Source organism: Lytechinus pictus, chromosome 13 (genome assembly GCF_037042905.1).
Source record: "Lytechinus pictus isolate F3 Inbred chromosome 13, Lp3.0, whole genome shotgun sequence".
Classification (NCBI taxonomy): Eukaryota; Metazoa; Echinodermata; class Echinoidea; order Temnopleuroida; family Toxopneustidae; genus Lytechinus; species Lytechinus pictus.
The window spans coordinates 3,620,653-3,644,414 of record NC_087257.1 but is presented as its reverse complement, the minus strand read 5'-3'; the positions used below and the strand labels follow the sequence as shown (position 1 = coordinate 3,644,414).

Here is a 23,762-nt window from a genome sequence, read left to right as displayed (position 1 = left end):
AACAGATCAACAAAAGTTTGAGAAAAATCAGACAAATATTGATAAAAAATCATCGGTTGAACCTATGGTTTATGCACAAATTTCCGGTATAAATCATGCTTGTTTACCGTGCATATTAAAAAATGTCCAATGCTGATGCGCGCTTCCATCACAGTGCGCCAAATTGACGCCTGTCACCATGGTCAAGTATGCTATTTTGTTTTGAAGAGTGGACTCATTGCTTGAAAACAGTAGACTTATGAATAAAATAGTGTACTTTTACATGTAGCCATTTTCTCACATTTAGAGACTTCACAGATAGACACTGTGCCACATACAAAAATAAATATTATAAATTATTTTTAATATACCTTGAGCTGTTGTTTCTTCTTGTACTGTTCAACTTCAACCAGTGAATTGATAACACTATGAAGGACTATATGTTGTGTGTCTTCTCCTGCTCGATCTCTGAAATTTTGAAAACAAAAAGAATGAAATATTACCATCTTCATAGATTCTCCTGAGGACGACAAGAGCACACTTGTCGAAACGTCGAGATTGGGTGGTCCTTTTCAGGACCAACACTTGCCCAAGAGAGATACATGGTGTAGCATGAAACCTTCTACACCATCTTCATATAGCTTGTAGCTTGTATTGAGTGCAGGCAAGAAATGGACCTGGCCATGGAGAATTATTACATTGTTACTAGAGGTGCTGAGCATTGTCACAGCATATGGAGCGCTGTGGCCCTGTGGATTAGTATCCGGACTTTAAAACAAGAGTCGTGGGTTCGAATCCCAGCCATGGCATATTTTCCTGAAATTGATCCGCACTTTGCTGCAGTCAACCCAGGTGATGTGAATATAGGTAACTGGTAGGATCCATTCCTTGAACACGCTTCAATGACTATATGGTGGCTCAGATAGAGCCAAGACAATTATCAAGCACAGCAGACTACAGGCGTACAGTACCTGCGCTATACTAATGGACATGTATATGTACAGTGTTTTGAGATATCTTCACGACGTATTAAAGGTCAAGTCCACCCCAGGAAAATGCTGACTTGAATAAATAGAGAAAAATCAAACTAGCATCGTGCTGAAAATTTCATCAAAATCGGATGTAAAATAAGAAAGTTATGACATTTTAAAGTTTCGCTTATTTTTCACAAAACAATGATATGCACAACTGGGTGAGTCAGTCGGTGATGTCCATCACTCACTATTTCTTTTGTTTTTTATTGTTTGAATTATACAATATTTCATTTTTTATAGATTTGACAATAAGGACCAACTTGACTGAACCATAGAGTATTAAACAATACTAATTCCACATGTTCAGGGAGGAATTAATCGTTGTATCACTTGACAATGAGGAGAAAATTAGAATATTCATATTTCATATAATAAAATACAAAAGAAATAGTGAGTGGATGACGTCATAGTCTCCTCATTTGCATACCAGCCAGGATGTGCATATAACTGTTTTGTGAAATTAAGCAAAACTTTAAAATGTTATAACTTTCTTATTTTACATCCGATTTTGATGAAATTTTCAGTGTTATGCTTGTTGGATTTTTCTCTTTTTATTCGAATCAACTCTTTGTTGGGGTGGACTTGTCCTTTAAGGATCATATAAAAGTGGAGCATCATCATTTTTATTATTATCATAAGTATCATCATCATCATCATCATCACCATCATCATCATCATTATCTTCATTAAAATCATCATCATCATTTTCATCATCATCATAATCACCATCATCATCATCATCATCATCATCATCGTTATAATCACCATCATTATCATCATCATTACACAAATGGTTTGGTCGAGCTGATTAGTAGATGACACAGATACACCAACAAACTCACTTAAACAATTCTCGAAGGAGAAGTTCTTGGAGATTCCTATCGAGTGGTCTAATCATCAACCTTTTCCAGATATCCAGGGCCAACTAAAAAAAAAGAAGCGAGAGAAAATGAAAACAACTCAATCAAAAGAAAGAGAACCGCTGACCAGTTAAAGGGATGGTCCGGGCTGAAAATATTTATATCTTAACCCTAACTAGCCCGGGCTTTTTTGGCTGTTCTGTGGCCGGGGTCCTGATATCTCGGCCGCCGATCGCGCGAGCGCCGCAAAAATTTGCACGCTGGTAGTGTGCGATGTAATCTACAAGGCTGTATGGTAAAATTTTCCAAAATAATGAGATTTCATTTTATATGAATTAATTATGCTAATTTATGCATAAATCATACTTTTTGCTCTAATTCACTAAACAAAGCTCCTAGAATGCTAATTTTTGGTAAAAATATTCTTTGTAGCATTTTTAACAATCGCAATTGAAAAAAACTTCGGTTTGGAAATCAATTTCTTATGTATTTTATTGTTTTATGAATTTCTTATGTATTTCTTTGTTTTTCTACCTTTTGTTTTTCTTTGTTTTTTTCACCACATTTATTGCACAACCTTTTTGAAGCATAATTATGCTAAAATCAATTGATTTCAGCTGTTTAAAGCAAAAATAATCATATCTTTATGAATAAGATGAGAAAACTCAATTTGCATTGACTTTGTACACAAAATCACGTTTTGGAACAATTTTTGGTCTGACATGCACTTACAAAATGTTGCGTAATTTCGGAACCGCGTACCCAAGCGTCGCAAATTTGGTCTCAAAAGATGCGCGAGACTTGAAAGTATAAACTATGTGAGTGGCGCGGTAAAAAAATTTGCGCGGCGAAATGATCGCAGAAAATGTTGAGGGGGGGTTGATTCAACCCCCCCCCCCCCCCCGGTCAGTTTAGGATTAATACATAGAGTAGAATTCACTGAGCAAAATGCCGAAAAATTTCATCAAAATCGGATAACAAATAATAAAGTTATTGAAGTTTAAAGTTTAGCAATATTTTGTGAAAACAGTCGTCATGAATATTCATTAGGAGGGCTGATGATGTCACATCTCCACTTTCTGTTTTCTTATGTTATTACATAAAATCATAATTTTTTCATTATTTCATACTTGTGTGAATAATATAGTCTGGTCTGTTAGCGTCAAAAACACCCTACTTGTGGACACAGTGGACAAAAGCATGATTTTTTCTCCAGACCTTTGTTTATGTATAAGAATTAAAAATGGGGTATGCTCCAAAAAATCTGGCTGCAGGAACAGTGAAAAAATGGGTGAAAATGTCAGAATTTATGAGTTTAGATTGGTCTGATATATAGACTAGCGCTAGTGCAAAACTCAATAGCAGTGCATTATTTTGCATTAGTTTAGTTCTTGAATTCAGACCCTTTTTGAACAGATATTTTGTTTGTCCTCACATCTCAATGCACTAAATATCTGAATGCAGATGCTAAACAAGCCGAAGGGTGGCGGTGGAGGGGGTTGAATGTTGGTGTGTGCATGTACATATTTTGGTCTTGGTGTAAAGATGTGCAAGACACATTGTTTGCATGTGTTGCCATGGTAACAGTGTATTATGGCAAAATAAGGTTACAAATCTTGCAGTTAGAACTACTTCCTCTGTTTTCATCCGATTCTCATGAAATTTGGCACACACATTGGTCTTGAGGTGAAGATGTCTAAGACACATTTTGTGTGTCTTTCTGAAATTTTGTTGCCATGGTAACAACGTAACATTTGGTGAAAATTGGGGAAAAAACCTTACAATTCAAACTGATTTATCAGTTTTAAATCAATTCTCATGAAATTTGGCACACACATTGGTATTAAAGTAAAGATGTACAAGGCACTTTTTGTGATTGTTTCAGAAATTGTGTTGCCATGGGAACAACATATTATATGGCAAAATTTAGGTAAAAACCTTGCAATTTGAACTACTTCATCAGTTTCAAACCAATTCTCATGCATGATATGGCTCACACATTGGCCTTGAGATAAAGATGTGCAAGAACCTTTTTTTTTCCATTTGTCAGAGAGTGCATTGCCTTGATAACCACATATAGCCAGAAATGCAGGGAAAACTCATCAATTGTGGATCAATCTACTTCTCAGTTTTCAGCCTGTGCTCAGAAAAGTTTACACAAATATTCATTTTGGGTAAAGATTCACATTCAGTGTTAAAGGGGAATCCAGCCTTGGTCATAAAATGTTGCGTGGAAAAGGAGAAAAATAAGAATGGTGAAAGTTTTAAAGCAATCGGACAAGCAAAATAAAGTTATGGCTGCTTTAAAATTAAGATCCCTAAGGCTACTAGAATGTAGATTTCAAATTGATAATGGGTAAGTAAATTATGACAAGGGGTGAGGCCGCAAGGACAACTTTCCCATTGGCCTTGTACTTTGATTTTTGGTTTTCTCCTAAATTTCATTGGGGCCGTAATATAAACCTGTTAGTATAATGCTTTATGTCCTCATGAAAGAAAGATACAATTTGAAGTAAAACTTTTGAAAAAGACATTTTAGTCAATTAATTATTTCTGTACATGGAAGAGTGGTCCTTCCCTTACATCATTATGACATCACATGTGCGGCCAATTTGAAGTCTTCATGGGTATATAGTGATTACCAATGTTTACAACTTTTATATATTCACAACTTTCTTATGGTTTGTCCGATATTGTTCAAACTTTGACCTATTGTCTGATTTTTTCTTTTCCTCATAAAAACAAGTTTATTTGGTTTGGATTCCCCTTTAACATCATAAACTAGCGCAGGGTATTCATGGTATTAATCACCTTCAATAATATTTATAGGTTCTTTTTTTTTTTGGGGGGGGGGGGGCGGAGGAGGTCCTTAAAAACTGACAACATAAAAATATAGAAGGTTAAAGGACATGGCCATTAGGAACTTAAACACTCTTAAAGAAAGCACCCCTTCCATTTTTTTGTTTTTTTTTGGTTTTTTTTTTGGGGGGCCTTTAGAAAATTGCCACATAAAGAGTAAAAGGAAATAATTACAACTAGGAACTGACCCCCCCCCCCCAAAAAAAAAAAAAGGGGGGAAGAAAAATCCTTTACACTTCAGCGTAATAATTTAAAGCCTAAAACATTCTGGTTTGATAAAAGATAATTTCCGGTACCCAATTAATCAACGTTTTATTTATCTCCTTCTACTCAGTCTTTGTTCATTTCAGTGTTTACTCTGACTTTCTTACATCACTTTTTGCACTTTAGAGCTTTACCATACCTTCTTGTTTTGTTTCCTCCCCCCCCCCTCTTTTTCTCCCTCTCTAAGTACATTTTTTTTTGCTATTTTAATTCATTATTATCTAGCAACAATTATTCCATTTTGAATGCTTACACCTACACTGAAATATAATACCATGACATTTATTCTTTTCTTCATAATCTTCTAAACTTTATTTTGGCTACACTCTGTCCTAAATAATACTATTAGCTATATTTAATGTCTAGTTTAAAGAATTGAAGAAATGGCTGTCATGATATTATATTTCGGTAAAGGTGCATCAAATTCATAGTTGCAGCATTCAGAATGGAATAACTGTTGCTTGAAAAAAAATGGATTAAGTTGTTTTCCGAAAATCCTCTGTGAAAATTTTAGTTATATCACTGAGTTTTCCCATTCCTGCAGTTACCACCATCTGAAAGGGATATGACTAGAATATATGTAGAGAAATAAAAGTCATCATTTGCTCAATGAACAGTGAATACGTTCGTCCTTACTCCAATGCAAAATTATTTGCATTTTTTGTGACAGTCAGATCTTGCATCCAACAATTTTGCTACTGAAACATAATATTCATTTTTTGACAATTATACTGAAAAAATTAAATGAAATAAAATTGAAGGCAAAAAATTATTGTGCACATATGCATATTTTTGATATGGTATGCTATTGAGTCATGGATTTGCAAGTGAATTTCTAAAACAAGTGCAGAGATGTTTGTATATATATATATATATTTCTATAATTAGTTGCATGATTAAAGGTTCACTTTATAATATGTCAGAAAAAATATACTTGGAGAGAAGAGAGGGTAAAAAAAGGAGAGAGGAAACATAAGATGGTATGGTGAAGCTCAAAATCAAGAGTGATGTGATATAGTTAAAAAGAAAGAGTAGGAATGGAATATGAATAAAAAAATAAAAGTATGAGAATATCAATAAACAATGATTAATTGGCTACTGTATACAATTTTTTTACCAAAGCAGAATGCATTAAACATCAAATGAATGGTCTGAACTCTGAAGTGCAAATGAATCTTCTTACCTTTTAATGGGGGGGGGGGGCATTTTCTGCTCAAAAAATATATCAGCCCCATTTGTTTGCGGGGGGGGGGGGGGTTAAGTTCTTAGTCATAATCCTTTAACTTTTACTTTTATGAGGTCATTTTCTAAAGACCCCCCCCCCCAAAAAAAAGGGAGTAATGTCTCGCTTTAAAATACAAAGACCCCTGAGGGGCAAAGGCGTAGACTGGTTGAGCATAGGGAGATAGAAGTGGTATGGGGAGGGGTGCACATCTTGGGAAGGTGGAACTAAGGTTTGGAAAATCAGCCGTTGAAAGTAGAAGGGGTACACATTTTGTTTTGCTTGCCAGTGTTGGAACTCCTTTGCCAGAGCGGAAGGTTTCACATTCACCCAGTGTACCCCCAGCCTATGCCCTCGAGGGGATGCTTATTTCAAGAGTGTTAATGGACACCACCTTTAACCTTTATTTTGAGGTCAGATTTTAAGGACCAATCCCGCTCCTCCCCCAAAACCTAGAAATATTACTGAAGGTGATTAATACCCCCACACTCATATATTTTAATGCAGTTTAGAATTTAATATGAATCTTTACCCAAAGATGAATATTTCTTCCAACTTTTATGAGCACTGACTAAAAAAAGGGGAAGTTGTTTGATCCACAATGAGTTTTCCTGCATTTCTGGCTATCGTATGTGGTTACCATGGCAATATACTCTGACAAATGCACACATAAAATGGTTCTTGCACATCTTTACCTCAAAGCAAATGTATGAGCCAAATTTCATGAGAAATGGTTCAAAACTGATGAAGTTGTTCAAATTGCAAGGTTTTTACCTAAATTTTGCCATATAATATGTTGTTACCATGGCAACACAATTTATGAAACACATACAAAAAGTGCCTTGTACATCTTTACTCTAATACCAATGTGTGTGTCAAATTTCATGAGAATTGATTTAAAACTGATGAAGCAGTTTGAATTGTAATTTTTTCCCCAATTTTCACCAAATAATATATAATGTTGTTACCATGGTAACAAGATTTTTGAAAGACACACAAAATGTGTCTTAGACATCTTCACCTCAAGACCAATGTGTGTGCCAAATTTCATGAGAATCGGGTGACAACAGAGGAAGTAGTTCTAACTGCAAGATTTGTACCTTATTTTTGCCATAATACACTGTTACCATGGCAACACAATTTCCAACACATGCATAAAATGTGTCTTGCACATCTTTACCCCAAGACCAAAATATGTACATACACACCAACATTCAACCCCCTCCATCACCACCCTTCGGCTTGTTTAGCATCTGCATTCAGATATTTAGTGCATCGAGATGTGAGGACAAACAGAATATCTGTTCAAAAAGGGTCTGAATTCAAGAACTAAACCAATACAAAATAATGCACTGCTATTGAGTTTTGCACTAGCGCTAGTCTATATATCAGACCAATCTAAACTCATAAATTCTGACATTTTCACCCATTTTTTCACTGTTCCTGCAGCCAGATTTTTTGGAGCATACCCCATTTTTAATTCTCATACATAAACAAAGGTCTGGAGAAAAAATCATGCTTTTGTCCACCGTGTCCACATAATTCCGCTAACAGACCAGACTAATATGTCTCCCTTATAATGAAATCAGTTGCAGCAATAAATATCTAATGCACTAAATCAGTTGTCAATCCAATTTTTCTAGTTCTTGGAGGAAAAAAATTGAATAAACCTAATTTCATTTAATAAAATACAAAAGAACAGGTGGAGATGTGACATCATCAACCCACGTAATGAATATTCATGACGACTGTTTTCACAAAATATTGCTAAACTTTAAAATTCAATAACTTTGTTATTTGTTATCCGATTGCGATGAAATTTTCAGCATTTTACTCAGTGAATTCTACTCTATTTATTAAGCTATAAATACTTTCAGCCTGGACCATCCCTTTAATATTCTACTTTGAGGTATAGCTCGCACAGTTCGTAGTGCACATAGCAATCCTTAAATTTAAAAAATATAATTAGGCGAAGACCTTTTTTCTATAATATGACACATTTTCATGGGGGCAATTTATACAAGCAGTTGGGGTCAAACCCTTCAAATGAGAAATATCTTTAATGTCAATGATTTGTATATAATTATTTCAATCGTGGAAAATAAAGTTGAATTTGAGCCTGTAGAGCGTCCATGGCCATGATGGCCTCGGATTACTTCACATCCTGATATCTACTTTCAGTTTACAATACATATTTACCACATTATAGACTTTAAGAGTACGTCTCGATGGAATGTTTACATACATGTACATTCATAAATTTCAAATAATTAAAATTCACAGGTAATGGGCCTCTGGTGCAAAATTACTATACACAGACCTGCCAACCTCTGAAAATGAAAAATTGTATTCTATGATTAAAAAAAATGTATTTTTCCCCAAAAAAGTGTATTTCATATTAAAATGCATGGTGCACTCGCTCATCACGGCGCTCAAGCTGCATGCATGCATCTGCTCTTGCAGATGAAAAAACAACAACATTGAAACATGTGTATATCTCACCCTGGTTTTAACAAAATGATTGGAAAAAAAACCAAGTTACCTGAAATTACATTGATCTAATAACCATATTTGTGTACGTTTTATGAAATAGAGACATATAGAGATGATTTTTCTCAATAAATTACGATTTTGTTAAAAAAAACGTACTGGTTGGCAGGTCTGTATACCATTTACCCCATTTATATCATTGTCTCTATGCTTTCTAACTCCTTGGGGGGATGAGGGGCAGGTGCCCCCCTCCCCCCACCTGAACAATCCTTTTTTCCTTCTTGCCTTTAAGGTGATGGCAGAACTTTTTGGACATCACCCCCCCCCCCAACTAACACTGGTCAATACTGGATCTGCCCTAATGCATGGATTATCAGATTCTATCTTAAAGATTTAACGAACAAGATTTGTGGACCAGGGCCAGATGCCTTCCACTCCCCCCCCCCCCCGACTGATCCTTTTTTAGTTATTGCCTTCATGGTTCATGGTGGTGGCAGAAATTTTTTGGACACCACTGCCCTCCCCCTCCCCCCACTGGTCAATACTGTATCCCCCAGGGCGACATTGCTAATGCATGGATCATCATCATTTCCTATCCTAAAGATAGTCTAACAAGCAAGATTTGGGGATCCCACATACTTCGCCTATGTCCATCAGTTGCTCTTCTATTGTATCTGTGAAAGCACCAAAGTTCCTGTCGGCCTCACTCATCTTCTGCTTGCGTATGTGCTGGTTCAGATATCTGAAATAGAAATTATTTCAAAGATGAGAGGGGATGAGGATGATGATGATGAAGGAGAGTATGGTGTGATCAGCACTTGATTTAATAAAGAGGAAATTCTGTGAGAATTTCAAAGAATAAGAACATAACGTGTGAAGAAACATGCAAGGGCTCACCCAAGCATGGCAAATACATGTGCATACTGTGCAACCTGCATTTAACTATTGGCAGTATGGAAAAAAAATGGTATAAAAAAAGCCCTTGTATTTTGTTTCTGGTTTAAAAACTTCAAATTTTCAAGTAAAAGGGAGATGAAAGAGTTACTCTCTCAGATAAGTGAATTATCCATATTTTCCAAATTCAAAATGTCTATTTTTGGATGTCAATCCGATTTTTCTTTTTGGCTGACTACAGAAAACCTTGCATGTCACCTTAAAGGGATGCTCCGGGCTGAAAATAATATGATTTATACAGATAGAGAAAAATCAGACAAACAAAACACTGAAAATTTGATCAAAATTGGACGAGGAATAACAAAGTTACGGCATTTTAAAGATTTGCATTATTCTGGTAAAACAGGTCTAGGCATGGCATCTTGAATATTCAATGAGTAAATTGATGATGTCATATCCCCACTTGTTCTTTTGTATTTTATTATATGAAATTAAGTTTATTCACATTTTAACTACCAAGAACTTAAAAAATTGAATTGACAACTGATTTAATAGTGCATTAGATATTCATTGCTGCAACTTATTTCATTATAAAGGAGACACATCATTCACACAAGTATGAAAAAATTAAACAATTATGATTTCATGTAATAACATAAGAAATAGGAAAGTGGGGATGTGACATCATCAGCCCACCTAATGAATATTCATGATGACGTGCATGTAACTATTTTCACAAAATATTGCTAAACTTAAAGATCCAGACCGGACCCGAAAATGAAATTGATAAATTATATACCAATCGAAAGCTTATAAGCTACTAAATACAGCAAGGTATGCTTTATGCATTTTCACCGCTTCCCAGCTGAGTATTTTGCTTGTGAATATTCCAATTATCGGGCTTCGAACCCCGCTTAGAAAATAGGCTTTATTGTGCTTTTCACCTGCCTCGAGACCGTGACGTCACGTTGTGTAAGAAGCGTCGTGATTCCATAGGTTTGTACACAGAAAAACTGGGTGATTTTTTGCTTTCCAGATAACGCATTTCATTCTCTTCACTTCTATCACAGAGGGATATCACATATATTTTTACCCACAAGCTTGAATTTATGAAATCTACAGTTTTGAACTAGTTTCTGCCATATTTTATTTCCTGCTTATTTGGCGCAGATTTCAATTCTATCTGCATTTAGATTATGTATAACAACTTTTCCTGACATAGCAATTTAGGCCCAATAAGAGCCAAACAAAGAAATCACAAAAAAGGTAGTGAATAGTTGTAGGTTTACAACAATTTGAACAGTGAATAATTTTGAGTGCCATTTTCATCTGAAAACGAAAAAAAAAAATGGATTCATAACATGGAAATGGAAGAAAATACCCAATGCTTTTGTACACAAACCTATGGAATCACAACCCTCCTGACACAACGTGACGTCATCATTTCCAGGCGACGTGGGGGTGCTCAATCGAAGCGTACTTTGGAGGAGCAGTTTCTTTGATTTTTATTTAATATTTGTCAGAAATGGAAGGATATATATGTAATATTTTTGGTATATTTGTATTGTATGAATCATTACCTTTATTTTGATATATGACTGTTTTTACACCGTTCAGGGTCTTTAAAAATTCAATAATTTCGCTATTTGTTATCCGATTTTGATGAAACTTTGAGCATTTTGCTCTGTGAATTTTACTCTATTTATTAAGATATAAACATTTTCAGCCCGGAGTGTCCCTTTTAAGGTGGTTTTGAAGTGGAGGGTCACAATTATGACCATAGACTTACGAGTAGAGTTGATCCATATAAGCAGCTCCTTTGCTATACTGTTGCCAGAATCGATGATACTGAGATAGCAAGGATTCCCCAGCACCAGCCACTTGCTGTACAAAAGATAATTATCACAATTATCTTTTATTCAACCATAACAGGAAACGGGCAATTCCATGAACATGAATTATACAGGACATCCCCAAAAGCTTCCTTTTTGCTTTTTCTCAAATTCAGGTCATATTTAATGGTTAAAATATGCATAGAATTTATGAATGCAAAGGGGTCTCCAACATAACAGAAAATGTTGGTACCAAATGTCTTCTTACGATAGAATCTAAACAATACAAGAAATTAGATATATGGGACTAAACAAAGGCTTTTCTACCCCTTGGCAGAAAATTAAATCATGGAAACACCCATATGCAAAGCTAAAGAGCAAGATATAGCATGAAAGGAAAATCAATGTTGCCAATTTGAAGAACGAAAGTTGATCAAGGAAAAGTTACAAATAATACCTGCTGCCCTACTACAACAAAGGAAGCAAGTGAGGAATCAATGAACTGGAATTTTTGATGTGCTTCGACAAACTAAAGCCCATCTAAAATTTTGGTAAAGGGTCAGTAACAGTGCTTCCACTTTTCAAAACGGAACTTCCTGGAATTGACTCTGAAAGTTCTTGGAATTTTACAAAATATCCTGGAATTTTCTGAATGGTTCTCCAGTCTTCCAGAAGTTATAATTCTCTTCTACATGTATATACACACACAAAAATGAAATATAGGGCCCAGTGCCGTAATTGAGCCACAAATTTTGAGGGGGCAAAACATGACGTAACGGGAAAAGTTTATAAAGTGTCGCAAGCGAGCAAAAATTTTGACATTTTAATTAAAATGATCCAATTTTGACATAATATTCAGATAATATAATATCATTCTCGAAAATGATATACTTCCTGGAAAACTTCCTGGAATTCCTCACTTCCTGGAAAACTTCCTGGAATTTCTCACTTCCTGGAATGATGCTGGAAAAAAGCAAAACTTCCTGGAATTTCCTGGATTCCAGGAAGGGTGGAAGTACTGGTCAGTAATGTGAATTTTACTTCAAAGTTTTTGAAAATTCAAGTTATTCTTGACGGATTTTCATCAAACATTCACCGATATTTTTTGCCGTTATCAAAACCAAAATAAGGGTAAACTTCCCCTTTTTACTGATAACATTTTCTTACCTTTCTGAGGTTATCCACATGCTCTTCAAGAAATGATTTAGTCTCATTGTACAGCCTTTCACTGTGCGGCTCAGGGAAAGCTACACATAAAGCATACACATCTCTGAAGTGATACAAGTATTAAGGAATATGATCAAATGTCTGAATAACTAGACTATACTAAAAAACAAAGAAAGAATAGTCAGACATGTAACATATCATGTTCAAGTACATGTAGACACTTCAATGACAAACATTATGAGAATTATGTAAATGGGTACAAAAAATGATAAAAGATATACATTTCCCGTACTACTGCCCTGCATTTACAGTAATAGAGTACCGAAGTGATGATGCCACAAAAAACTTTTTTTTCGCATTTCAGGAATTTCATCAAACTCTACCAAAATATGGTATCAAAAACGCTGACATGCAAACAGTGAAAATTGATGACATCACACTTTGGTACTCTACGAGTTACAACCCTCTACTGTTATCTCAACAAAGTGACAAAAAGAAAGGATACGGAAATCTGTCGCTCCAAGTGGCCCTTTTGATGTCTCCCAACTGGATGACCGTCTGGACAGTCTCTAGCAGCCTACCCCAAGTTTCCTCAAAATTCACAATCCTCGGCTTCAGTGACATGGCTACGTCAACAAGATGAGATCCCTGTTAATAAGTGGGGAGAAAACAAACAAAACAAGTTAACATAAATACATATTTGACGAAATAGGAGCTCCAAATAATAATGAACCTGAAGTTTCAACATAAATCTTTTTATAACAGCCTATGGCTGTATTGTTGTATGTTTTGTTCGTTTACTTTCAAGTGTATTTGTGATGCCTTTTCGTTTCAATGTCACATAATTGTTGAGAAGTGTGATATGATGTCCCGGAAAGACTTTCTTATGTCCCCTCCACTAATTGAAAAAGTACTTCTCCAAACGCCCTTCTTTCGTTATCTTTTTCTTATTTTTTTCCTTCTTACTTCCGGTTGGATTCTTGGATTTGAACCTCTTGCTGCAGCACATGGCATCTCCAGTCTGTCGCCTTACTCACTGAGCTAGCAGGAATTGTTGAAAGCCATGGGTTTCATAACGGTTGTCAACCGATATATCCAATAGTATTGGGTATTCACTTTTCTGACTAAATAAACCAATGCCATTGGAAATTACACACTCAAGATTTTGACGGAATAAAGCCTTTTTTTGGTATGTATCCAACTTTACCTTCCTAAATCTCTTAGATATGTGTTAGATAATTCTTGATAAACCTTCTCCATATTTTTTTTTTCAATTTTAGTGGAGGGGACATATGGAAGCCTTGCCGATGTCCCTGGGGGTATCCTTTAGGTTTGGCCTTGGGGCAAGGCGTTCATGTGGATGAGTTACTCATCGTGAACACTCCTAGTACGGTAGTGTTCTCCTCCATTTGACATGATTACACCGTGAGCGCACACTCACCGAAACACACAAGAAGACTAATTTTCATGATAATGACAACTGGTTGCCTACTTTCACCTTGATTCATCTAACTAATAGTTTCTAACACAATTTCACAACATGACAATAAAATTGTGCTTTTAGGTTAAGTTACATTGCATCGCCACTGGGTGATTTCAAGTACGGTGTTGAAATCTGGTGTTGGTGTTGTGAAAACATCAACACCAGCCACAACACCGTACTTGAAATATCACGCAGGTGTTGGGATTGACCTCAGAAAATATGATGTATTTCCGGCAGTTCGTGTTGAATTTCGTCTGCTGAACTGAACATTACAGCTGGTGTTGACGATCTACATGTAATTTCCCCATTCACCAACACCAACCCCCAGGGATTGGGAAAATCGTGATTTCAAATTCGGTGTTGATGAACTGTAGCTCATGAACAGGCGGTGAACACAATGAAACATCCCTGTAAAATTATCTTTTACAGTTAAGATGAAAATGATATTTACGCTTTCCGATTCTTGCAGTAATTTTAATCTTTGCATTCTGTACAATAAGATTTTATTGCAATTTCTCCCTGATTTCACTTCCGCCGTCGAGAATTTCTCGCGTGAAGTTGAGATGATCAGCAGCGCAGGGCAGAGGCGTGACATCTTACTAGCTATCGATAACACGATCGGTATCGCTCCTCTGAACCCAGATCGGTGTTGGAGCTCGGTTTAGCAGCCTTTTCACGCTTAACACCAACACCGAAACTGAACACCGTAGATCTAAGTTACTAAATAACAGTTATGGTTGGAACTACCCCTTATTGACCACCTAATCTTCTAAGCATCATATCTGCGAAAATATTCATCAATTTTACCCAGTTTTCGTCTCATTTGTGCAGAAAATTGAGCAGATCAAATTCCCATGTTTCGCTCGGCGACTCCGATTCAATCCGCGTATATATCGACGAACAACGAATACGACGATTTTGCATTTGCTCATTTGCACCCGTCTTTTGAAACCGACCACCCGCGATACACTAAGTTTACGGCCGATTCTTGTCGCGGTGGCGAAATATTTTTATTCTTCCAAATCAGTTCTATGATGTCAACATGCTAAATGATTGTCTCACTACTTCCACTGCGAGCTCCGGCACATGATTCGATGATTGACGACGGATATTTGTTCTAAAGCCGTTTCCTATCGGATTTCTTGGTTTTTCAGCGGGGTTTGGGTCTGGTCAATACAATTTTGATTAATTCTAGGCCTACTAAATTTTAACTTTTTGTTGCTTCTTTTTCTCTCGTAAAATCGATTCTTACCGTTTCCATGGACACTGCGCCTACTCTCCCGCGCGTATCGTTTGTAATACGCAATAATTTTAACGCGCGCAAGGTGGTCGGTTTCAAAAGAGGTGGTCGATATGTGGTAGTCTCACCATACTTGAATTTTGAAATCACCCACTGTCAATGACAATGTCATTGACATTCACATTGACGAGCAGACGAGTGGTTCCAAACACCACAACATGATTTTGAATCATTTTGTAAATAATCTGTGATAAGTGTAAGGCTGCTTTTTTCTGTTGTGTTTATGATATCAGATTTTCTAGATATTAACTGAATGTTTAGACAACCGGCCGCAAATCGCGCAATTGACGAAAACCTGCCATTGCCATATTTAAGGGAGTTGGCCCAGCGCAGATCCTTACGAGAGGGACTGAAGTGAAGAAAGCAAAAGCAAAGTTGACGCCTTGACAATTTCCAGAACATTCAGAAGTGCAGTTTCTCACCTTCAAAGAAGACCTTTCCTCTGTCTTTCCTATGCCCTACTGTGTTACTCAGTATTTGTGATCAAAAGCTTATTAAAGGTGAATGATGATGTCACTGCCGGAGTAGAGTCAGCCAACAATAAGCTAGCCAACAGCAAGCCAGCCAACAGTTCCAGCCAACAATATCGCGATGTAAGATAGATCAGATACAGGATTTTGCGCACGAAGAGAAGCGTGCATTCTTGTACACAAATCAAACAAACGGGGTCAGGTGGGGTTTCCCTTCTTTCAATTTGTAAAGAAACACAACGGGCTAGTGCTTTAATTTTAGTAGCCCACACCCCTATATACTCTATGTTTTTTCGTATATTGAGGAGTAAATTTCAACAAAAAGTCCTCTTTATAAAATACAATTGGAAGATTGCTCCTGAAATATATTTTGGGTGTGTGTAGGGGGGTTTCCCTTCTTTCAATTCGTAAAGAAAAACAACGGGCTAGTGCTTTAGTTTTAGTAGCCCACACCCCTATATACTCTATGTTTTTTCGTATATTGAGGAGTAAATTTCAACAAAAAGTCCTCTTTATAAAATACAACTGGAAGATTAATTGCTCCTGAAATATATTTTGGGTGTGTGTAGGGGGGTTTCCCTTCTTTCAATTTGTAAAGAAAAACAACGGGCTAGTGCTTTAGTTTTAGTAGCCCACACCCCTATATACTCTAGGGTTTTTCGTATATTGAGGAGTAAATTTGAACTAAAAGTCCTCTTTATTAAATACAATTGGAAGATTGCTCCTGAAATATATTTTGGGTGTGTGGAGGGGGGTTTCCCTTCTTTCAATTTGTAAAGAAAAACAGGGGGCTAGTGCCTTAGTTTTTGTAGCCCACACTCATATACATTCGTATATATATATTCCACGTTTTTATATATATTGAGGAGTAAATTTGAACTAAAAGTCCTCTTTATAAAATACAATTGGAAGATTGCTCCTGAAATATATTTTGGGTGTGTGTAGGGGGGTTTCCCTTCTTTCAATTCGTAAAGAAAAACAACGGGCTAGTGCTTTAGTTTTAGTAGCCCACACCCCTATATACTCTAGGTTTTTTCGTATATTGAGGAGTAAATTTGAACTAAAAGTCCTCTTTATTGAATACAATTGGAAGATTGCTCCTGAAATATATTTTGGGTGTGTAGATGGGGGTTTCCCTTCTTTCAATTTGTAAAGAAAAACAAGGGGCTAGTGCCTTCGTTTTAGTAGCCCACACCCCTATATATCTAGGGTTTTTCGTATATTGAGGAGTAAATTTGAACTAAAAGTCCTCTTTATTAAATACAATTGGAAGATTGCTCCTGAAATATATTTTGGGTGTGTAGAGGGGGGTTTCCCTTCTTTCAATTTGTAAAGAAAAACAGGGGGCTACTGCCTTAGTTTTTGTAGCCCACACTCATATACATTCGTATATATTCCACGTTTTTATATATATTGAGGAGTAAATTTGAACTAAAAGTCCTCTTTATAAAATACAATTGGAAGATTGCTCCTGAAATATATTTTGGGTTTGTGGAGGGGGGGGGGTTAATATCTCTCAATTTGTAAACAAAAAGAAAGGGCTAGTACTTAAGTTTTAGTAGCCCTCACTTCTATATACTCAAGTTTTAAGAATATTGAGGAGTATTTTTTAAAAAAAAGTTCCTGATAAATGAAGAGAGCTATCGTATTTTTGAAGGGAGTGACCCTTTTTATTCAATTTTACAGTGCGTATCAATAAAAACGGGACAGTTATGAAACGTCTATCAAAATACCCTTTTGAATTATGATGTCTATATTTTGATGTTCATAGATGCTCTGAAATCTTATCGATCAAATTCAAAATGTTTTTTTTCTTAATTTGTTCATGCTTGAGTGCACACGAGATGGTTTTGTCGGGGGTTCAAATATAGGATTGCGCTAAGTGGTAGGAAATGAAGTGTATGGTTATAAGACTTCTTGCCAATCAGCAGATTATTTTTGCCATAGTTTTCAGATTTTGGTCGCAAATGTCACGTACAAAGCTGTATATTTACTTTACTTTTTCATTTCAATAAATTATTTTTTTGCAATTAATATTCTTTCATACTAACATTTTTTATCAACCAAGAATGACCCAATTTGTAATTAGGAATTTGAGAGCTTGTAATCAATTCAAACCATTTTATTTTATGCAACAAGCAGATAAATCCTTTTCTGTTAGAATTGATAATTTAATATCCTATCTAACACACAATTATAATGATTTGAATAAAGTACAGCAAATTCACCCTATTAACAACTAACAATTAACAATTAGGGGTTTGGTGAATGATAACATCTGTTCTCGTTGTGAAGTAGAGGAAGATATTCATCACGCTTTCATTTCTTGTGATTTGAACAAACCATTCTTTGAATTTTTGAAAAAAATAATCCAGCAAATATTTCATAAAGATTTAGAAATCAATCATTAAAATTTTGTTTAAACATGAAGTAGACGAAAAATTAGTTTTACTTCTGACTATCGCACTTTGGTGCATTCACAAAGTCATCGTTTTAAGAAACATGAGTGGAAACGAAAAGAGAGGCAATCCCAGAAGGAAAAACCAGCACGGCTGGACCAGTTACACCAGTAAAATTTAATTGGTAACTCTGGAAATTGGAACAAAATATACTGGTCTGCTATAAGATGGACCAGTAATTTTTTGATGGTCAACTTTAACTGGACCAGTATAATTTTAACTGGACCAGTAACAAATATACTGGTCAAACTAACTGGACCAGTAATAACTTTACTGGTCCAATTTAACTGGACCAGTACAAATTGTGGTGGACCAGTAATTTTACTGGTCAAATTAAACTGGACCAGTACAATTTTTGCTGGACCAGTAATAATTTTACTGGTCAAATTAAACTGGATCTGAAATTCATATTTTTAAGAGAAATAGAAAGAAGAATAGAAATGAAACCTCGGTACAGGAAAAGATATGTTCATCTACCCAAAGAAATTATGGAATATATTTGAAACACTGTGAATTTCATGTTTCCATTTAATGTTTTTTTTTAATTCATGTTAAAGATTACGTAAGATTATTGCACAATTACATTATTATGTAAATTTTGGTTTTAATTTCTGAAATTTCCTGTAATGTCATGTATGCTCATTTTCATAATGTGTTATGTTGTTTTGTTGTAAATAAAATCCTCTAATTGAGGCCCAAAAAAAATGCAATTAGGCATTTCTTGGGTTGACTTTTATTAATTATTAAATATGCAATCCTAAAAAATAACTTTTTTTTAAAAGTAACTAAATAAGTTTGTGAGTGAATTTTGAAACATAATTTTAAAAACAATGGCAAAGATAATGAAAATGTTAAGAGGAAGTTTACTGCTTAGCAGGAAGTCTTATGACCATATATTTTGTTTCCTCTCATTTCTGCACAAACCTATTTTTGAACCCTTGACAAATCTCGTGTTCGTTCAAGCATGAACAAAATTCATTTCTTAAAATTGCATTTAAAATATAAGGTTTCAGAGCATCTATAAACATCAAAATATAGACATCATAATTTGAAAAGAATTTTTGATAGACTTTTCAAAACTGTCCAGTTTTTATTGATACGCACTGTATTGATAGAATGAAGGGGCTTGTCCTTTGATAAGGTTCACTGGCCCTCTCTTATTATTTGCGCCCTTTTAAAAAGTATTTCTTTTGTACTATTGAGGGGTGAATAAAAATGAAAGTATTCTTGACTGAAAAGCAAAAGTGAAGATTGCTCCTAAAAGAAATTTCGGGTGTTTGTGGAGGGGAGTTTCCCTTCTTTTAATTCGTTTATAAAGGGGGGGGGGGTTAGTGCCTACATTTCAGTAGCCCACACTCCTATATATTATTTATATCCTTTTTTGTCCTTATTTTAGTGTTGACAGTAATTGGGGATTAAATAAAATTAAAAAACCTCCTGATAGCAAACGGAAATATAGCTCCTAGAAGACCATTCGGTTGTTTGTAGGAAGTTTATTAAACCTCATTTCAATTTTTGGATACTAAGAAGGGCTAGGGCTGAATTTTTTAGTTGCCCGCACTCCTATAATATACTCGATGTTTTAAAAATATTGAGAATGATATAATGGAAAAAGATTGCCTGTTGAAAGCAAATAGAAAGATTGCTCCTGGTAGAGCTTTCAGTTGTTTGTAGGGGGTTTCACATATTTGCAATCTAGGGTTACAAACAAGGGGCTAGTCCTAAAGTTAAAAAAAAATTGTGATCCCACCCTCCTGGGAAGATTGATCCATAAAGAAATTTCGGGTATGTGGAGCGAGTTCCCTAATTCCTTCAATTCGTTTATATTAACAAGTGGCAAGTGCGCGTACACACACACACACAAACACACACCATCACACTGACACACCCTCACACGGACATATATACATGTACATATATATTCATATTTTTTTATATATAACTTCGAGGGAATTGAAAAAAAAAATGGTTGGAATTTATGAGGGCTCCAGCCCACAAAAGCACTCCCCCTCTCCATCTGTACGCCAGTGTTGATAACAAAAGAGAGTCAGAATAACAGCTATAGAAACAAGTGACCAAGCGAGAAAATTTATTGGGTATTGAAAGTTAATTTGCATTATACATCACTTAAAAAGCCTATACAGTGCGAATTATATTTCTGTTTCACAATGCTCTTTTTCGCGTATTATATTGCTTCAAAACAAAACAAAGTGGGATTAATGGGGGAGAAAGCTGTAGCCCCCTTAACCCTATCTAGCCCGAGGAGGAGGGGGGAGCTTAAAGGTATAGTGTATGATTGGTTAATCTCAGACAAGGTCAGTGAATCAATTGTAAAGATATTATTTTCATTAAATATCTATATCAATGCTCTACTTTATCACTCAAAAGAAATTGGTATAACTCTTCTGTTTTCATGATATTGAGGGGTGAAATATATATTATAATATCTCGGTTAATCGATATCCCTTGGAACTTTCTTGTTGACGCCCTCTCGGGTTAACAAATAAATTGATATTAGAACACCGTTCGAATCATGCATATTCATTACAACCTCATGCATATCGATGAAATACGTCATGGCGCATGCGCGGTATCAAGAAATCCCCGTATCAACAAAGTGCAGCGCTGTGTGCAGAAGTAGCTGATTAGAAGCAAACACCGAACGTTGCGTGCAAGCTCAATGAGCCGATGCTAGCCGGCTAGCGATTAGTCCACGTCCTGGACGATTTTTATTGATTGGGCAAACCAGGGGCAAACCTTATCGGACTGTAGCGGTACCCCCGCGCGCACACATAACCAACACACACACGCCCTCCACTGATTCACTTACCCCCAGTGATTCACCTAACCCACTGATTCACTTTCCCCGAAAAAAAACGTTGTTTCGTGTGACTATTCAGGGGGTGTGTGTATGCGTGTTATGGCGATGTAGTGTGTTGTGTTTGGTAGTCGTATCGTACAAAATACCAACAGTCCAGGAGGTGGACTAGCTATAGCGATATGCTTGCGCTCTGCATGCACGTTTACTTTAGACATACTCCACTATTAGCGATAGCACACACAGGACAAGCATATTATATGGAGCTATACATATAGCTCCATGATTGTATCGTACGTGAATAAGGATTCAGACACGTGGATTATCGGACGTGAATGACGAAGCAAAGGATTGCCCAATACGGCTTACTTTCGGAATCTTATGTCATGAATCTGAAAGTACTCCAAGACTAAAAGAGATACGAGAATCCCAGAGAAGGGCAAGGGCTGAGTTTGATTAGACGGCCACCTCGCTGTTTGCGCTCGCATCAATATTGTTAGGTAGATGACAATCAGAGATATCTATGATGACAATCCTGTTCATGATTACCAAAAGTGCTTAGAATGTCAGAATTTTAGTTCAGAATATCAATCACTTTTTAAGCCCAAGTGATTGATATTCTGACCTAAAATTTTGACATTCTAAGCACATTTGGTAATCATGAACAGGATTGTCATCTAATTTTAACTAAACAATATTGAAGCGAGCGAGATGAAAAATTTTCATATGTATATATATATATAGACGGCCACCCCCATTCTGTCTAGGGCCGAGTATGAAGAAAGGGAAGGGCGAAGAGAAAAACGATTATTTTCAGGGCGGGATGCAAAATAGTAAAACATAAAAGGAAGATAAAAGTTGATGGGACCATGGAGGACACACAGTATTGACATGAAAGTAGGATTATTCTTCGTTGTTTAGACTGAACTTGCGAGGTCAAAAGGTGAGCTGAGAAACCTGTTGATGCGAAGTATGTAGCGTAGTCTACATCGTGTAGACCGTGACAGTTGCAAATTTAGAATAAAGTGTTATTTGGTCAATCTTTACAAGCAGAGCAGAGGCGTCATGAGCAAAAGCAAAAAAATTAGGGGGGGGTAGACGTAAGGGGCAAGATTTCTCGGAAAACTCTTATTCTTGCAGCCACACAAGAAAGCTTGTAGCTAGATATGGAGTAATGAGAAGTTGAGTATATTCAATATTGCGCGGCGCTGTGGTAGGTAGAACCGCTCTAGGTATGCAGAGGGGTGAATTTCGGAGCCGACCCCGGGGGCCGACCGGCATGTTTTACAACAGAACTTTACAAGTCATGCCGTGTGAAACAGGGCAACGAAGTACGTGAAAGAAGACTAAGCAGACTTGGAGAAGCAACGTCCGAGGGGATTGCACATACTAGTAATTTACGTCTGCTTTGAAACGTGTATCAATAAGGATTTCCAGAGAATGGGTCGCAGAGTATTTCTCCAGTATGGGGAGGGTGGGGGTATAGCCTATATGCCTAATCAATCCATCAGTGGATGGATGGATGGATGACTGAAAGAATGAATAGAAGGATGAATAGGCATATATGTGAATGGATCATCCGATGAATGTAAAACCCCAAGAATGGATGGACAAAGACAAATGGATACCAATGACGAATAATAGATAGGGGCGCCCCATGGGAGCTGTTGTTGAATGGGCTACCCCTTATTAAATAAACAATAAACAAATAAAAATAGATGGAAAGATGAACTTTTATTGCAACAAATGAGAGGAAGATAGGCCTCCGGGATATAGGCCTACGCATACAGTGTGTGCACGAGCAGTTCAACTGTTGAAAAAAATGTGAATGACTGTGGTGCGTGGCGACGTGAGCAGGACACATGCCTCACATCTTGATTGGCATAACGTAGACTTATTTAGCAATGAAAGTGGAACCGGGAAATCCGGACTCCCATTTTCCTGCTATAAATATAGGAAAAACGAATGATAACTGGAAATGTATTCTTCATATTGGGATTGGGACCAAGGAGATCCCGGCGTGTCAACATATATTTCACAACTCATGGGGAAAATAATATAATAATCATTTTTGATGATTGAAAAAAAAATGTGCTCAGTTCACACTGTCACGATTTTTTTTGGGTGGGGTTACCTGCTGAAAAAAAATTGACAAAGCAAAAGAAAAACAAAGGTTCTAACACGAAATGTTGGTCATTCCATACATTTCTCAAATTTGACACCTATCAGAATTCCAGGGGGTGCTGCCCATGGAAAATAATACATGCCGCATCCCCAGCTCCCCCCCCCCCGCTTCCAAGAGGCATATAATCGCGGAATAATTAATCGTATCAGAAAGTATCAGATCAGTCAAGGCGATCGTATTGATCGTAGAAAGTGTTGGAATATGGTTCAACTATTTTGGGGATCAGTTAATTATGAAAGGCCAATCGTGCATGGTGTTCGTGACGGATTGCACTATTGTATGAATAAGAATATTTTGGGGCGGGAAGGTCGCCTACTTCCAAGCGGTGATGACTTTCGGGGAAAAAAAGAAAATTGTGTTTGAAATTTTTGGGCAAGCCCATTCTGGCGAGGTTCAATGGGTATACGCCTATTCTGATGTACTTAATTTATGGTGATGTGACGCAA

The 23,762-nt window shown here is 36.4% G+C and overlaps 1 protein-coding gene across 2 annotated transcripts in view; it reads right to left on the bottom strand.

Annotated features, from left to right (window-relative positions):
• The window catches only part of LOC129274932 (cullin-2-like), a 36,282-nt gene extending 20,298 nt beyond the window's left edge, over positions 1-15,984 (bottom strand). The window contains exons 1-7 of one of the 2 annotated variants that reach the window (XR_010295484.1): positions 15,807-15,979; positions 13,107-13,249; positions 12,602-12,704; positions 11,392-11,486; positions 9,348-9,450; positions 1,856-1,938; positions 351-447 (exon numbers count right to left, since the gene is read on the bottom strand). Coding sequence is in view for 1 of the 2 variants with exons in the window: in XM_064108614.1 (XP_063964684.1) it covers positions 351-447; positions 1,856-1,938; positions 9,348-9,450; positions 11,392-11,486; positions 12,602-12,704; positions 13,107-13,225 (600 nt within the window). In the remaining variant the exon portion in view is untranslated. Of the gene's footprint in view, positions 1-350; positions 448-1,855; positions 1,939-9,347; positions 9,451-11,391; positions 11,487-12,601; positions 12,705-13,106; positions 13,250-15,806 lie in introns of both variants that reach the window. The other variant, XM_064108614.1, reaches the window with a different exon arrangement.
• Between the last annotated feature and the right edge of the window lie 7,778 nt (positions 15,985-23,762).